This window comes from Papio anubis, chromosome 11, assembly GCF_008728515.1.
Source record: "Papio anubis isolate 15944 chromosome 11, Panubis1.0, whole genome shotgun sequence".
Taxonomy (NCBI): Eukaryota; Metazoa; Chordata; class Mammalia; order Primates; family Cercopithecidae; genus Papio; species Papio anubis.
The window spans coordinates 2,245,650-2,263,763 of record NC_044986.1 but is presented as its reverse complement, the minus strand read 5'-3'; the positions used below and the strand labels follow the sequence as shown (position 1 = coordinate 2,263,763).

At 51.2% G+C, this 18,114-nt stretch overlaps 1 protein-coding gene across 1 annotated transcript in view; it reads right to left on the bottom strand.

Moving 5' to 3' along the window:
- The window catches only part of TCERG1L (transcription elongation regulator 1 like), a 230,202-nt gene that overhangs the window by 8,174 nt on the left and 203,914 nt on the right, over window positions 1-18,114 (bottom strand). Inside the window, exons 9-10 of the mRNA XM_017944455.3 lie at window positions 16,274-16,409; window positions 3,085-3,174 (exon numbers count right to left, since the gene is read on the bottom strand). Of these exons, the coding sequence (XP_017799944.3) occupies window positions 3,085-3,174; window positions 16,274-16,409 (226 nt within the window). The remainder of the gene's footprint in view (window positions 1-3,084; window positions 3,175-16,273; window positions 16,410-18,114) is intronic.

The window sequence follows — 18,114 nt, the reverse complement described above, 5'->3', positions numbered from 1 at the left end:
CCATGTCCCCCAGACATCAGGGGGGACATCAGGGGGACATCAGGGGGCTGGCGCTGCCCTGCCCATGAACCACTTCCATCCAGCAAGCAGACTGGGCCCCTGTGTTCCCAGCTGTTCTAAGAGATGTGCCTTGGCATTTAAACTAGAATGTCTGGAAGGGGCTTGATCATAAATTGGAATTTTCTTTTTGCAATGGAGATGATCTTACTTATTCAATGTTTTTTAAAGGGACTAATGGCCTCAAAAGGTATCCATGGCACAGAGAGAGAACTGACAACAGCAAACTAGTTGTGGTGGCACACGTGGCACATGCCATGCATACCACACAGAAGCCACATGCCACACACAGCACACATGCCACACACGCCACACGCACCCCAGATGTACTGATGATTTTTAGACACTGCCTAGTTTGTGGCTCCTGCCTATGTCCTCCAGTGAGTCTGTCACATAAAATCACAGGCTCCTTGCTATGCTTTTTCATAGTTGATTTTTTTTTTTTTTTTTTGAGACGGAGTTTTGCTCTTTTTGCCCAGGCTGCAATGCAATGGCACAATCTCGGCTCACTGCAACCTCTGCCTCCTGGGTTCAAGTGATTCTCCTGCCTCAGCCTCCCAAGTAGCTGGGATTACAAGCAAGCACCATGACACCTGGTTAATTTTTGGCGTTTTTAGTAAAGACAGGGCTTTGCCATGTTGACCAGGCTGGTCTCGAACTCCCGACCTCAGGTGATCTGCCCACCTCGGCCTCCCAAAATGCTGGAATTACAGGCATGAGCCATTGTGCCCAGCCACAGCTGAAATTTTTGATTTTTAAAATTGCAACAAAATGATGAAATATTACCAATTATCAAAGTCTATGGTTTTCCTTCACTATAGGAAAAAAATATATACCACCCAAACTCAGCTAACTCTATTGTAGTATTATTTTGAGACTATAACACATTTCACATATTTTAAAATATTTCTTTATAGAAAATGAAACTCAGCTAGAAGACAATAAAAGATTATCAATTCCAAGTTCTTGAAAGGTTCAAGTTCTGTATTCCAAGGCAGTCAATCCTGGGAACACGTCACACTGCCCAGCCTGCCCCTGAGCCTGCTCCAGGGAGACCGTCCAATTCCAGTGAGTGGAGTGGTAGGGTGAGGGCTGGGAGCGGGCGTGGGGACAGAGTGGGAGCTGGTTACAACGAGCAACGTGGGTCCATGTGACTGAGACCCTGTGGGTTAGTGCTCCACTGACATCATCTCAGGCATGTGCTTAAAGGGACTTGATGAGCAGAGGACATAATTGAAAATAAAATGGCAATTCCCATACCCTCCGTCTGGGGCTTTATCAGATTCTGCTGGTGTGAGAAATCCAGCGGACACTAATCTGGGGGCCCCTGGTCTGGTCACAGAATCCCTCCTCCCCAAATTAACTATGGCTCTTCCATTTTCAGCTGCTCTTCTTAATAGCTCACCTTCCATGTGCATCATTTCTGAACTCAAAGGGCAAAGGGAGGGCAAGACGTGACCACACGCATGGAGTCTGGGCAGGGAAATCCGGACCTCCCAGAGTCTATCTCAGGGCCCTTCTCAGACGCGCTCCACGGGGCACATAGACCCAGGCTGTGCTGGTCCCTCCCCCAGCAACCACAGGCCCCTCCTATGAGCCAACACCATCTGTCCCTCTGTCTGTTTGATACGGAAAGCAGTGTTGGCTCAGGGACCTACTCTGTGAAAAGCTAGGGCAGACCCCTGGCAAGTCTCTCCTTAAAATAGCCCCCAGAGAACCCCCTCTAATCAATTCCTTGTTTGCTGGGTGATGTTCTGTAGAACTTCCACCCTTTACTGTGCTGGTATTGTTCTCTGGACCACTCCTATTTCGTTACTATTGTTGTCAACCTGAAGAACAAGCAGAAAGAGGCTCTCTAAAATGAAACGAATGCTTATTTGGGAAGAGAGGATTGCGATGGGAATACACATGTCATCATAAATGACAAGAATACTCAGGGAGGTAAAAAAAAGACAGTAATTTTTAAGGAAAAATAAATGAGAGGATTAAATCATTGTTTTGAAATAATTATCTTTGGCTACAGAGATCCATAACAAGACAAAGCCAGTCTGAGGTTGGACAGGCAGTTGTTGGGCAGGCGTCCTTGGAGAAGTGCTTTTTGTGTGTATAAGTTTGTGATGAGCCAGGTGCAGTGGCTCACACCTGTAATCCCCACACTTTGGGAGCCCGAGGTGGAAGGATTGCTTGAGCCCAGGAGTTCAGGATGAGCCTGGGGAATACAGAGCAACCATATCTCTACAAAAAGTACAAAAATTAGCCAGGCCTGGTGGCTGGTGCCTGTAGTCCCAGCTACTCAGGAGGCTGAGGTGGGAGGATGGCTTGAGCCTAGGAAGTGGAGGTTGCAGTGAGCTGAGATTGGAACACTGCACTCCAGCCTGGGCAACAGAGCCAGACCCTGTCTAGAATAGAATAGAATAGAATAGAATAGAATAGAATAGAATAGAATAGAATAGAAGGTTTTGATGGCCTTGTGTGCAAGACTGTGGTTCTCATAGAGCCTTTTTAGTTATCAGGTACACAAGTGTGAGAACCCTCTCTTCATGGCCTTCCCCCATTCTATTTGTCAGGGTTCTCTTAACATTACTGGCTTCATTTTGATTCTGACAACTTTCATGTTATATAAGACTTTAAGCATATAAAACCTTAAGATCTTACGTAAGACCACCTATTTCACTATCTTTATATAATACCTTCAGTATTTCGTATTTTTAACATATGATTTATGGTCATTTGGAATGAGGGTTAATGCTCCTAAAATCTACATTTTCATCTTTAAAAGTATTTGTCTTCCAGGGTCATAACCAAATGGTGAGGTAAGAATAATGACCAGAATAGCCTTTATCAGTCCCTCTAACTCTTCTGTTCACAAGCTTGCAAGCTCCAGTGCTGGAGTTGTAACTCCTCCCCACCGGCCACATTTACAACACAGTGTCTGTCATTCAGGAACGAAAAGCTCCCCAGATCCAGGATGCAGCAGTCGCTTTCATGCCTCATCTCTGCAGTCAAAGTGCCCTCCCACTCCATTACCTGCTTTCGTTCCTCAGAGTTGAGCAGGAGATAGCGTGGGTCAAACACGATTTTGTGTAATTCTTTCTCCCAGGTAGAAAATGCTGACACCTAAAGAAAGATATTCAATAGAGTTGCTGTTAGCATCTAATGCTAAGCCTGAAGCCACGCTGAAATGATCGATGGTTAAAAACAAACAAACAAAAACCGGCATTAAAGTACAATAGATTCAGTGATGTGGTAGAGTATAAGTGTTAGACATGTCAGACGTCCCAAGAAAATCAATACCTAGAACATCAGAAAATTTAATTTCTAGACTCATGACCATTTCTTTCTTGGGTAACTTTCAGGGTTGTGTCCCCTGATGTGAAACCCCAATTATATCTGTAGAGGCGTGGCATCCTGGAACACCCCACTTCAAAAGGAGAAATTATATTTGTAAAAATTTTCAGAACCCCTACTGACCATAACAAAGAGTAATGTCTTGAAAACAGGCTGAGTTTAGTTGATTTGCAATCAAAGTTTAACCTTTTTTAGGCAGGTCATTTTAAAAATAAATTATTTTGCTTGCAATAGTTTTACACGTACTAAAAATTTGCAAGAATATTACAGAAAGTCACCATATACTCATACCCAGTTTCTCATGCTGTTAACATATTAGTGGGCTAGATTCATCACCACTAACACTGATACATTATTGCTAACAATAGTCTGCATTTATTCAGATTTCTTTAGGTTTTACCCAATTTTCTGTTTCTGTCCAGGATCCTGTCACATTTGGCTGCCATATCTCCTTGGACTCCTCTTGGCTGTGACAGGGTCTCAGACGGCCCTTGCCGTTGATGACTTTGAGGAGCAAAGTCACGATGGTTTGGCGAGCCCTGGTCTGGTGCATTGCAGGATGGTCCTCAGTTGGGATTTGTCTGAGGTTTTCCTCATCAATAGCCTGGGGTTATGGGTTTTGGGAGGAAGACCACACAGGTCAATGCCATTCTCATCATGTCATAACAAGGGTATACACACTGCTGACATGACTCCTCACTGTCAGTGGTGGCCGTGGTCGGCTGGCTGAGGTCTCCCCACTGTGAAGTGCACCTCTCCATGCTGTCCTCTCTGGAAGGACATCGCCATGCACAGCTCACACTTAGGAGTACAGGCTGTGTCCACTTCCGAGGAGGAGAAGTAGCCACATGAGTGACTGGGAAATGTTCTGGGGGCGGGGGGTGGTGAACACTCGTTCATGCCTCCACATTGCTTATGTACTCAATCTTTCATTTATATTGCTGTGGACTCGGATATTCAGCCCATGCTTGGGCTGGACTCCAGTGTGACTTTGCTTCTTTTCCTGCTCAGCTTCTTCCAGGTTGGCCTTGGTGAGCTCTGTGGGGGGGTTCCCGGCTCCTGTGTGCCTCTGACAGGAGCTCATCACTTGGCTTTTTGAGCATCTTCTTAATTTCTGCCACTAAAGATACGTCAGGGTCATCTTCTGCATGTCCCACCTTTGCCTTTGAATCAGTCAATTCTCCAAGAAGCCCTGGCTCCTTTCCTAGAACGGTGTTAGAAACCAAGATCTGGGCACTGGTGTGTTCAATGCTAGTGAGGTGTCATTGCTTCTAGACTCTCTCAGCTGATAGAGCAAGGGAATGGTTAAGTCATTTAGAACATAAAAGCATTCATTTAAAAACACGGACTATGCATTCACTGTGCCTTGAGCCCTAAGCTGGGTATTGAGGATCCTGAGGAAATAAATCAAGGAAGCCCGTGGTCTAGGGTAGTGCTGGTGAGGAGCTAACAGACTCTTAAGATGGCACTAGGGCCACAGCAGAGACAGACCTGGACACTAGTGGGACCCAGCAAAGACCCACAGCAGCCTCGGGAGGTGGCTTCCAGAGTGCTGTGACTTTGGAACATGACTACTCCTCACGGTTCACGTAGGAGTCTGGGGGCTATTCCAGGACTGGCTGGCAGTCAGGGCAAAGGCTGGGTCATGAACTACAGGGAATGCAGGAATCGCAAGAGGTTGAACATGCCTGGGGGTGCCAGAGCCCATGAAGGAACAAGGAAGAGGCAGCAGAGCCAGAGGCTGAGGTGCAGGGCAGCCTGAGACGTGGTCAGGAGCCTGGGCATTCTCTCGAGAGACAGGGGAGAAGAAAATTCGGATGGGGCATGCGTTTGAGGAAAGCCACCCTGGGATCTGGGCAGGAGATGAATACCTGGGCAGGGTCAGGGAGGGGAAGGTAATTGAAAGTTTACAAAAACAAAACCCCATTCGCATTCTTAAAATATTCCTCATAGAGGTACTATTTCAATAAACACGTGCTTTATCTGTTTATCATAACAGATGAATTTACTTCACTGGCAATTTCTATCTTTAACTATCAAATTTAAGCCTTTTCTGTAATACCCACAAGCTCTTTCATTGGGTGGGATGACCGAGGGTCCAGCCAGGGATTCTCCTCCACAGAACACGGTGAAGCATTGCTGGGACTCAGAGTGAGGGGGTGACTCTGGGAGGGTCTCCAGGCAGAATGGGTCCCTTTAGCTTTGACTGAGTGCACGTGGCCCCAGGAGCACCTGGGGCTGTTAGAGAAGCTGTGGGCAGCCTCCATTCAGCCCAATCAGATGGCAGACACCCATCTCATGGGGACCTGTGCACAGCCCGACAGTCCCAGCTCTGCAGGGACAGAGGATTAGACCCTCTGTGGTATAACGACACCAGTTTCTGGAAAATGTTGGAGTTCTAGAAGTATAATAAAATAATTTTTCAATTAATGATGTGTAGTTTTTGCTGCCGAAGGGATTTATAATCTCTATGGAAGGTCAGATAAGCCATCTCTACAGTGATTACAACTTACAACAATAAACCCAACAGTGTCATGTCAGGGACAGTTCAGGGAAGGGTGAGAGCACAGTGGCTGGGACCCAGGACGGAAGTGGGGGCTGAAGTGAAGGCTGCACAGCCATGTGTGAAACAGGGTCTTTCCCTGCCCTCCAGGTGGGTGCAGGACTTCTCCCAAAGAAGGGGTCCTGACAGCCATGGGGACGAGGAGTCCTGAGAACTGCTCCTGAGAGAAGCCTGATATTCCCGAACCTGTGTGAAATATCTACGTTGCCCAGAGAGTACATTCCATGGGGCCAAGATTACACACGTGCATGTGTGACTATACACACACACATAAGCACACGCACCACACACACAAACATCCACAGCATGTACACATGCAGGTGCACACACATGCAAACACATGAACACACACAGGACATGCTAAGATATGCATACACGGGCACGTGTGTACACACCCACATGTACATAGTTGCACAAATGCACATATACGCACAAAGATGCACACATTGATACACACATGCACATGTGTGCCTACACACACACACACACACACACACAGTACCGCCACCACCACCAAGGAAGTCCAACATTGCAGAACCAGGGAAAGAAAGCCCATCAACTGAGTAGACAGCAAGCTGCGTATCTCCTTTTTTTTTTTTTTTTTTGAGATGGAGTCTCGCTCTGTCACCCAGGCTGGAGTGCAGTGGCGCGATCTCACCTCACTGCAAGCTCCGCCTCCCAGGTTCACGTCGTTCTCCTGCCTCAGCCTCCCAAGTAGCTGGGACTACAGGTGCCCACCACCAAGTCTGGCTAATTTTTGTATTTTTAGTCGCGACAGGGTTTCACCGTGTTAGCCAGGATGGTCTCGATCTCCTGACTCATGATCCACCCGCCTCAGCCTCCTGAAGTGTTGGGACTAGGCATGAGCCACCGCGCCTGGCCCAAGCTGCATATCTCTTTTAAGTCCAGCTATGTTGTGGGACTGTTCTCTGGGTGGCGTGGACAAAACCTGGTTCTCCCTGTCTCTGGCTGGTACCTCTCCAGAATGACTGGAATGCACTGGGAATGCAACAGGCTGAGAACAGCCAGGCTTTGTTTGGGTCCCACCCCAGAAATAAGACATCCTTCAACCTGTAGCCCAGTGTTTCACATGACCTCAGGGTATGAAACCCACTGCGGGCTGCTTTCTGGGGTCCCTTGGTTACACCAAAGGGTAGATGAGGCTCCGTCCCCTCCTGGCCGCTTTCCTGGGCCTGCAGGACTGGTTCACAAGGCATCCTCATCTTCACCACCCTTGTTTCCTGTATGCAGGGAATAAACCCACTTCAGATGATTTGCTGTGTGCGTGGGCGTTCTGTCTCAGCAGCGTCACACAGGTGGCTGATCGGTGCCCAGGGAATCTCCTTCACATCTCAGTTTCTATTGCTGCATAAGCAATGACTTCAAACTCAGTGGGTCACAAGCACTACCTCGGGTCACTCCATGGGCTGCGTGGGTCCTGAGTCCAGCATGGGGGCATTGGGCTCCTTGGCCCAGATCCCACTGGGCTGAGACGAGGTGCCAGCAGGACCTTTGTTCTCGTCCGGTGCTTGGGGTCCTCTTCCAAGCTCACTGGACGTTGGGAGAATTCAGGTCTTGTGGTTGCAGGGCTGAAGCTTTCCATGTCTTCAGCCAGCTGGGAGCCAATCTTGGCTCCGAGCGGCTGCCTGCAGGTCCTTGCCCCAGGGCCCCCACAGTGGGGCAGCTTCTTCAAGCCAGAGAGAGAATCTCTCCCTGGCTAAGGCAGAGTCTTACACAACACAGTGCAACATTGCCACGGGTGTGACATGGGCCCCGTCCACGCTCAAGGAGAGGCCCGCACAGGATGAGCACAGCGCGGTGGGGCGGGGTAGGGGGTGGTGTTTAGAATCCTGTCTGCCCAGCACGCCCCGAGACCAGGACACGCTGTTCCTCCCTCAGGGGTTTCCACGTCTCAGCAGAGATCTCTCTCTTTCCTCTTGCCTAACACTTCTTTGATTCTTTGGCATTTTATATGTGACTTGATCCTTAAAGACCTGAATTCTTCTGTAAACTTCAGACCCTTTCCTGCAGAAGTTTGTGATTCCACCCTCTTCCTCACCCTGTTGTACATCGTCACATCACCCCCTGGACGAACAGCAACGGCGGTCCTGGTGCCCGTCTCAGCACGCCTGTTGTCTGTTTCCCTGTGGATGACGTGACCATGGCTGTGACCGTGGCCGTGTCTGTGACCGTGGCTGTGTCTGTGACCATGGCCGTGTCAGTGACTATGTCTGTGACCGTGGCTGTGTCTGTAAATACTGGAGCTGCCTCGGTGGGAGAACAACAGGGTCTTGTTCTGGCTCCTGGGCTGGAGCGAGTGTTTGACTCTGTCTGAGGACCACGTTGCTGGTCCCTCACTGCACATTCTCATCTGATCGCTGTTTCAGGACTGTCCCTCCACCCTGCCTGAATCACGAGAGTGGGGACTGGAGGTCATGTGGGCTGGGCTGCAGTTGTGCCCTTTCTTCCACTCTCAGCCTCCTGCAGTGGGACTCTCTCCTCTCTCCCTGGGAACGCCGGCTGGAGTGCCTCTATTCCCTCATTAGTGTCCAGGTTGCAATTGATTCCCTCCCATTTCCACAGTGGAAGAAGGCAGAGCTGGTTGTTAGAAATGCAGGCGCCAGAAGTTAGCTGCAGAGGAGGCAGTGTGGTTGCAGGCCAGAGAGGCAGTTTCCAAACTCGGCAGATATCTCCATAAAATGGACATTGCCCAAGCATCACCCTGCAGATAGTGGCCGGCTGGCAGCAGGCGTCCTTGACTGCAGGTTGCCATGCGGCACCGTCTCAGCCCGCAGGCATCTCTGCTGGAGAGAGGACAGGCACCTGGAGTCTGAGGTTCAGGAAGGGAAACTGCACCTTCTTCACAGCCACAGGAACTGGGCTGTCCCTTTCACAGCTGTTTTCAACATCCTCTCAGTGACAAGGACCTGGTCTGGAGAACCCAAAAGTGTTTTCCAGATCAAGTGGCAAGATGAAGACCACATGGGCAAAGCATGTGGCCATGGTCATCTGGTTCTGGGACAGACACCGCTGTCCCTTAACCACTCCCCTCCCTGCCACGTCACCTCCCTCAACTCACACCCTCTAAAACTTCTCCTCCTTGAGCCCTCAGATGAGTCCACAATTCGGCTGGGTGCTCGAGGCCCTGGTGGTCTCGCCCCGGCTCCCTCCCAGCATTCAGGGGGCTGCTTCTGTGTCCTGCCGAGTGATGAGTGGTTGCCAGGAGCCCCAGGTTGCCCTGAGCACCCACACTGCCTTGAGCAGACTCTCAGCAGGGAAGAGACCCCAAAGCACGGCCCGAGCCCAGCACTGTCCATGCCTCCTGCTGTGGATGGGTCTGGGTGAGCCCCTGCCTGAAACTGGGCACCTCAGCCCTGGGAAGGCAGCCAAGACCTTGGGCATAAAGAAAAAGGTCACCATTTATAAAACAACACCAGGGAAAACTAGATCTAACTTCAGTCCCAGCTTCACCAAAAGCCTCTCTGGAGACTGAGAAACTCATCGTGCGTTGTTCCGGTGGATGTGTCAGCTCTGAGAAAAGGGGGTTCAGTTCAACTAAAGTGGCTGAGAGCTCGAGGACGGCTCAGCCACATGTGGGACGCCAACGTCCTGGAGGTGCCCCATGCGTGTGACGGCTCTCGGAGGTCAAGGACGGGACAGGTCTGGTCTGGCAGGGAGCCTCCGACAGAAGCAGAATGCTACCTTCCATCTCTAAAACCAAAAAGCCTCTTTCAAGTATGTTTTCAATCCTTGGATCACGGAAAAGGCCAGGGATCCTGATGACTAGAGTAAAGGGCGAAAGCTGGCAAAAGGATGGCGCCTGCCAAGTCCCGAACTGGAGGATAAAGCCCCAGCCTTGAGAGGGCCTAAGGTCAGGGGCACAGTCCATGGCCTCTCCAAGGAAAGCTGGAGCCATGCCCTCTCCAACCCTGACGCTGGGGCTGGGCTTAGCCAGGCAGACTCGTGTGCGTCTGCAGAAACGCGTGTCTGTCCGTCTGTCTGTCTGCACCGTCTGCCCCCACCCAGCCTCATGGCTCCCTGCTGTGGTCCTCAGTGTGTTCCAGGGACGGGAGCTGCGGTCTCTGTCCCTCAAGGAAAGCTGGGTCATACAGGGTCTCCCAAACGTGGCGAACTTCCATCTCAAAGACAAACCTGGTTACTTTTATGAAAGTCCTGGAAGCTAATGTTTTGATGAAATTTGATTGTCAAACAAAATGTATTTACTTTTACTTCTTTGTATCTTCAAATGGCCGTAATAGACCGGGAGCATGAAGTGTTAATCGAATTAGAGGTGATTTTTCCTTCTGGCTTTTATGAGTGCAAACGTCCTAAGGAAGGAAGCAATCTGTCACAATTACCCTCCTCTCTTGACGACCCTGCAGCTGGACCTTTGAAATACGATCACGATTTCCTTGCACAGCCTGCCCTTCCCCTCGCCCATGCCCCGTGGGCAGAGGATAGGCTGCGATTGGTTATCCTGGGGCCTGCGTGGAATTCACTCATGTAAATAAATGAATAAAGCTTCCAGGTAACATTATGCTATATTATTTCATGCTGTGTTGGAAACACAAGAAGACGAACCGACAAGCCAGGCTGCTCCAAGGTGTTGAGGGCGGCCTCCCCTTGCCGCCGCCAAGTAAGACCCCAGCAGCTGAAATGCATCTCCAGGTCCCTTGGTCCCTAGTCATGGGCCCTGCCCCCCAGCCTCTCTTCTCAGCGCAGCCTGCAGGCTGCATGGCCAGTGCCAGCCCCCTCCCTCCCTTCCTGCCGTCTTCATCTCTCCTGTTTCTTCCTGTCTCCCCTGGTCTCAGGAAAATTGACCAAAGTCCTCTGCTGGGGCAGCAGAAGTTCAAGACCACTGAGAGTGGGGCAGTGGGCCCCGGCCACACAGCACTCCCAGGGGCCACATGAGGAGGGTTCAAAAACCTCCCTGGGGCCTGAGCCCAGGACCTCCGCTTCCAGGGCCGGGGGCTGAAGACTTGGGCCACACCCGTGTCCCCGAGCTCTGTCCAGATTTGCCTGCTCTGTTTCTCCAGCTCCGGCTCCCGCACTGTCCTGGAGATGCCTGCCTGGATCTGCAGCCCACCTGGCCGCTTCTGAGCCCAGATGCCCCAACCCACCCCCAGCAGACTTTCTCCCCCTGTCCCCCAGGCCCACACTGCGCCTCCCACAAGCCCTAATGATCCCACAAGCCCTAATGATGCCAGCTGCATGTGGACAGACTTCATTTTTGAGAAACTGCCTGGCCATTCTCCTTCCCTTTCAACCTGTCCCCCTCTGCGGCCCTCTTCTCCTGGCCCCTGGACTTTGCCTGCTCTCAGGGATGGGGAACATTCCTGGAGCCTGTGGCTGCCGCTGCTCCAGAGTCCCCGACCATCAAAAGCGTGGCAGCCCAGGGCAGAATGACCGGGCTCCCACCTCATCCTTGAAGATGAGGCCATTGCCTTACGCTCAGACCCCTAAAGAAGCCGCATGGCCAGGGCCAGGGTGCAGGCGTTTGTTTGGAAGGTGATTCCAGGCGGTCCTGGGAACGGACACGCGGAAGGAGAGGAGCCAGCGATGGAGGGTGGGCCATGGGGCGAGGAATGTGCCCAAATCTGCCCGAGAGGTATCCTCACTGAGGACTGGGAAGCAGGTTTTCACCTACTGACCCCGTCCTTCCTCGGTTGAGGGTTGCCCTTGGGGCGTTAAATCCCTAACGTTTAACAGTGGAAGTGGCCAGCACAGACAGAGTTCCTGTGAGCCCAGGTGGCCCCAGGTGGACCCGGGCAACTGTGAGTGAGCGTGGAAGGGAACCTGGGCCCGCAGGCGAGGCCTCCGTCTGCATCCCTGTATTACCCTGCCTCGGGGCACATCAACGCCTACCCCTACCTTCAGGGCTCGGAGTAGTTTACTAACTTTTTGTTTTCTCTTTTGCTGAATAAACGCAATTTTACATGGTTATTCCACAATATAGCCAGCTGATTTCACTTACTTTTGAGGGTTACTTTCACACAAGCGTAATTATATTCCCATTCCAGAAATTAGAGCAGGCAATCCCAACTCCCAAAGGCACCTTCAAGGGTGCTGTCCCCACAGGCACCTCTCCTTTCCTGGCAGCAACCTAGGCCTTTCTGCGCATGCGCGTCCCAGCCGAGGGCCCGGTGAAGCTCCTGGGAGGCAGAGCTGCCTGCATTTGACGGGAGGGAAGAGCACCAGACGTTACTCATCCAGGGAGACGGACAGGCCAACGCTGTCCTTCCTGCTGCCTGGGAGGGGCGCCTGCTGCCTAGGACTGTAGGGGCCTCTGTCTGGTTTGTACCCACTCACCCCACAGCCTCGCTGTCAACACCCATCTTAGTGTAGGGAGAAACCATCATAGCGAAGCCTGCAGGAACCCTGCTCTGTGAATTCCTCACCCCAATGCAGACGTGGTCCCAGGGCTCTCCTGTGTAGCCCACCACACTGCCAGCCAGGGTCCCCGAGGCTGGTCATTGTTCTGGCCCAGGGTCACCCGCAGAGGGATCCCTGAAAAGGACCAAGGACAGCCCCTAAGTCCCTAAATCGAAATTGAGTATTCTCAAAAGGACTTTCTCTCCTGGCCCCTGGGTGAGCACCACCTACTTGTGAGAGAGACTTTGCAGAAGGAAAGTGTTCTCAATAAAATGTCTCTAATGTATTCAACTAAACAGCAGGATTAAATGAATAACCTGCTGTTCAATTAAACTTGCTCCTGATGGACTAAAGTTTTAAAAGAAAGCTTCTTTGGGATTTGTACTAGCAAGAAAAAACCAAAAATAAAACAAAACAAAAAACAAACCTTCTGCTGAACCATCATTTACATGCCACAAAACCACAAAACCTTCATCCCCCTGCCCCAGGGCACAATCCCCATGGCAGGGCCCAAACTCTGCCCTTTTTAAACTACTAAAAACCCCAGGGTCCACCTTTCATCACTCCACAAGTACATGAATTTCTGAACTGAAGTATTGAACAAATGCAATAAAAAATCTTATTAATCACTCAGTCCATGAAAAAGTGACCTTTCTGTGCCTCATTGTTAAGCAGCTAGAAACCTTGTGGGTTTAGCTATCAAATTCTCCTGAGCACGAGCAAATCTGCCAGCATATTTTACAAAGCTGAAAAGTCATAAATAGTGGCATTGCTTTATGATATTCACAGTAAATTTGGATTGATCTTTTCTATCATGAGCTGTGTGTGGGCCTCTCCTGAAGATCCTCATGAGACACGGGACTAGGCTTCACCCGGGTCCCTTTCTCTCGGGGTAAACACACAACCCTGTAGTTACTGCTTCACATTCAGATGATTTTGCTGATTCCTGTATAATAATCTGAGAAGAAAAAGTTGAAATGAATCACCCACTCTCATTGGGGTAAAAAGGCCCTGAAAATCTCATTAGTAAAATCTCTCAACCAAGGCCATTTGGAGAAATTCAAGAGGCCACGTAAACTGAGTCCGCCAGCATCCCTGCCCGGGAAGGGAAGGCCGGCCTCTCGAGCAGGTAGGTTAGTTTAAAACTGTGTTGGTAAATTGGGCCTGGCTCATTTCTAAAACAAAGAGATGGAAAACTTGGACGTTAGTAAGATAAAGGGAATGTTTTATTCCTATTTCCCAAATGTCCACGATGCCATCATGTTTCAGGGAAGACAGGTCATGTCTCCTGCCTGATAATCCAACCAGGCCAGCCTGGCCAGGCCTATTCGGAAACTCAGAATTACAGTCATTTCCACAAGGGCCATGCAGTCGCAGGGGCATGACAGTAAGGACTGGGAAACTGCCTGCACTTGGACCTGTGGGTCACAAAACGGCCTCTCCTGCCTCTCGCCCAGTGACACCCCGAACCTGACACTGCTCCCAGGCAGGGCTCTCCTAGAAGGTGACTATCTTGGTAAAGACGCGTCACAAGGGCATGTGCTGATATAAGCAGGTTTCCTGTGAGAGGGCCGCCCAGTCACCGGCTGGACTCTTGGGCATCAGGCCGTCCACCAGGATAAAGAAGAGTCCGTGTTGCTTCCTGACTTTTTAATGATCGCCATTCTAACAGGTGCTGGAGAGGATGTGGAGAAATAGGAACACTTTTACACTGTTGGTGGGATTGTAACCTAGTTCAACCATTATGGAAAACAGCATAGCGATTCCTCAAGGATCTAGAACTAGAAGTACCATATGACCCAGCCATCCCATTACTGGGGATATACCCAAAGGATTATGAATCATGCTGCTATAAAGACACATGCACACGTATGTTTATTGCGGCACTATTCACAATAGCAAAGACTTGGAATCAACCCAAATGTCCATCAGTGACAGACTGGATTAAGAAAATGTGGCACATATACACCATGGAATACTATGCAGCCATAAAAAGGGATGAGTTCGTGTCCTTTGTAGGGACATGGATGCAGCTGGAAACCATCATTCTCAGCAAACTATCGCAAGAACAGAAAACCAAACACCGCATGTTCTCACTCATAGGTGGGAACTGAACAATGAGATCACCTGGACTCGGGAAGGGGAACATCACACACCGGGGCCTATCATGGGGAGGGGGGAAGGGGGAGGGATTGCACTGGGAGTTAAACCTGATGTAAATGACGAGTTGATGGGTGCTGACAAGTTGATGGGTGCAGCACAGCAACATGACACAAGTATACATATGTAACAAACCTGCACGTTATGCACATGTACCCTAGAACTTAAAGTATAATAATAATAATAATAATAATAATAATAATAATAAAAGATTTGAAAGAAAAAAAAAAAAAGAAGAGTCCGTGAAGGCACACGGGGAACACCTGGCGGCAGGGGCAGGGCGAGAGCTTTTCGCCACCCTGCAGAGAGCAAGTTAGGAGAAACTACAACAAAGACCCCCAGGAGGGCAGGAAGCCCGGGGGGCAGGAAGAGGGAGGGACTAAAGTCTCGTTTTAAAACAGAATTTGAGCCTAGTAAAAACAGCTTTTAAAATAACATTTTTTGAAAAACAAACCAACACCCAGGTGGCGCATCGTGCCAGGGCCGGCTCCACACACGTGTGAGTCCACATCGTGCTCCGTGCCTCTCGGCGCGTGTGTTAATTCAGCCTGACACACGCACTGCAGTCACCAGCTCACACGCCTACGTTTCCTTCTGGTTCCTTGAGGCCCAGGGCTGTGTTTTACCTTTGAGTGAATGATGAAATACATAAACAGGTGCACACATTCAAATTCAAGGGGCTTTGGAGGAGACGTGTCCCTGGGGGTGGGTGGGACCAGCTCCTTCCTCCATAACATTCCTAAAGGGTAGGATCTGCTCAGTGTTTCCTGTTCCCCCAGGGTTTAACCCAGACCCAGGACAGCGCCCCAGCCCTAACCCTTATGAGGGTTCTGCTCAGACCTCTCTGTTCTGCAGGGAGCTGCGTTTCCAGGCAGCTCCGTCCCTGCCCCTCTCCAGGACCCTGGGAGTTACCAGCTGTGGGAGGGCCAGAAAGCAGCCTGGGGGTGGGTGCTGGCTGCAGAGGAAACTTGCTCTTCAGTCTGAAAGGCCGTTTGTGTGTTCATTATAAATATCCTCACACGTGGGGCCCATCACTGCCATCTGCATTCAGCCTTACTTTCTGAGGAAATCCAGCGGGGCTGAAATACTGCCTCTGGCTCATGTTATACCCAGAGCCAAAGCAGGAAATGATAGTCATTGAAAGGGGATCTGAATATAAAATCCCCCTGGCCCCCAATTCAAAGTGAGATTTGGAAATCAGCTACACTGAAGATATCCTAATTTTATTTTAAAAACAGTCACGTTCATCCCTAGGGGAGCGAGTCCCACTAGGTAGGATGGACAACCCCATGGGGAAGCTGCACAGGGAGGTCGGGCACCGCAACCTGGCCCAGCTCCCGCAGGAACCCCATCTGCGCAGTGCGTGCTTCCTCAGGCCACCCAGGACCTGGCCTCCCTGTGGACCCCACCTGCCGGCCTCTCAGGCCTCATGCCCACAGGAGAAACCACAAAGGCACCTTTCTCCTTTCAGAGGTGAAGCAGGACCTCCTCTCCACATTGGCTGCCCCTCGGCCTCCACTCACTTAGCACCTGCCCCTCACTCAGCACAATCGGGAACTTAGTAAGAGGGAGGCATCCCTCAGGCCCTGGGATGGTCACTTAGCCTGATCAGGAACTCAGTAAGGATGACACATCATCTCTCAGGCCAGGACAGTCACTCAGCCTGATCATGAACTCAGTGAGGAGGAGACGTCCCTCAGGCAGGGACAGCCACTCAGCTGCTGTTCCCCAGGGTCTCCGCCGGAGTGCAGCCCCTCAGCCGCTGCGCCTTACCCCTCTCTCCAGCAGCATGTGCCGGAAGTGGGTCACACGCTCCTCCAGGGGCAGGAGGATCTGTGGGGGTGGCGTCCTTGTGCCTTTGTCCTCTCTCTTTGCCTCCTCTGGCCTGGGACTCCCGCAGCCTTCAGTCCTTCAGGGACACAAGATGCAGAGAGTTAGACACACTCATGGGGACCCAGCTGGTTCTTATTACAACCTTTACAAACCCTCCTTGAGGTAACTCTTTCAGAAACACAGTCTCTTTGACAACTCTTCACAAAGCCTGACGTGGTCTCCCCAGCAAGGGTGGCACATTTGCTCCTGGCAGGCACGGGGCTTGGCTGAGTCCAGGGCGGGAGGCTGGAATTGAAGTCCCAGCCCTGGGCCTGGCTGCGAGAAGCTGCAGCTCAGCTGCAGGCAGAACCACACCCCGGAGGCCAACCGGCGTGTCTCCCGGGCAGGCCCTCACTCCAGGTCCCCGTGCTGCCCACGGCCCACGGCAGGGAAGCCAGGCCTCAGGTGCCGCTGCAGAGACGGGGTCATGGAGGGGTAAGTAGCAGGCTTTTCATCTGAACAATCATTTCACTCACTCATGGCCCCTTTGTTCTGGACAAATGCCTGGAAGACAGTTATGCACAGAACCATCTGTGTCCTGAGATCTAACCCCAAAGGGAAACTTCAGTGACAAAGAAGGAGGCTGGGACCCCTCCTCAGGCACAGAGGACAGTGGAGAATGGGATCACCCAGGGGCCCTGGAGAAGTTCCCTCCTACAGCAGAGGGGTGGCCCCTGCCAAGGCCCCAGACACTGTGGGCAGCAGCAGGAGCTGCACAAGGTGAAACCCAGGGTGGGCAGGGAGGGAGGGACCCCACGAGCTGACTGTGCTAGGCTAGGCAGCTGACCAGCACTCCCTTTCAAACCACAAGGGCAGGGAGGCGGGACTCTACTCCTATGGAAGAAATGTGAGAGGCCCACCTTTTTCAAGTACCAACTCTCCCCCTTGCATTATTTTAACTGCATGTGGATAGATCTCTTTATGGTTCTACACTGGATTCTAAGAAGCATCTAGAAATATTCTTTTGAAAAAATTAAATGTTTGCTGCTGGGAGAACGTGTTTGGCCAAATGCAGACACCGTTCTTCTTGTGTCTGGCTTCCCCTCCTTCCCGCTCTGGCCCTGCCTGGGAGCAGGTCCGTCAGCTGCCCCCCGCACCTCAGGATGCAGCCTGTTCTCCAGGATGGGCAGACTCAACCCACGCAGGCTTGGCACACCCTCGGTCCGACCATGCTGAGCCCTCATGGGCCTGCTCCATGGCCTGGCCCTGCTCCCACACCTACCCATGGATCATCAGACCACCCATTTGAGAGCTCCCTTATTTTCTTTTTCTTTTTTTTTTTTTTAGATGGAGTCTCACTCAGTCGCCCAGGCTGAAGTGCAGTGGTGCAATCTCGGCTCACTGCAAGCTCCGCTCCTGGGTTCACGCCATTCTCCTGCCTCAGCCTCCCAAGTAGCTGGGACTACGGGCTCCCGCCACTACGCCCGGCTAATTTTTTGCATTTTTAGTAGAGACGGGGTTTCACCATGTTAGCCACGATGGTCTCGATCTCCTAACCTCGTGATCCACCCGCCTTGGCCTCCCAAAGTGCAGGGATTACAGGCGCAAGCCACCGCGCCCAGCCGAGCTCCCTCATTTTCTGCTGCACTTAGGTCAAGCTCAGCCAGCAATCATGAAGAGCAGTCCTCTCATAAGCAGTGACTTAGGGCCTCCTACATTCTGGGAGCTCCCTAAGTGCCTGGAGATGTAGGAATGGCAGGAACGTGCATCTAAAGGCCTTACCTGCTCCTTTCAAAACCAGA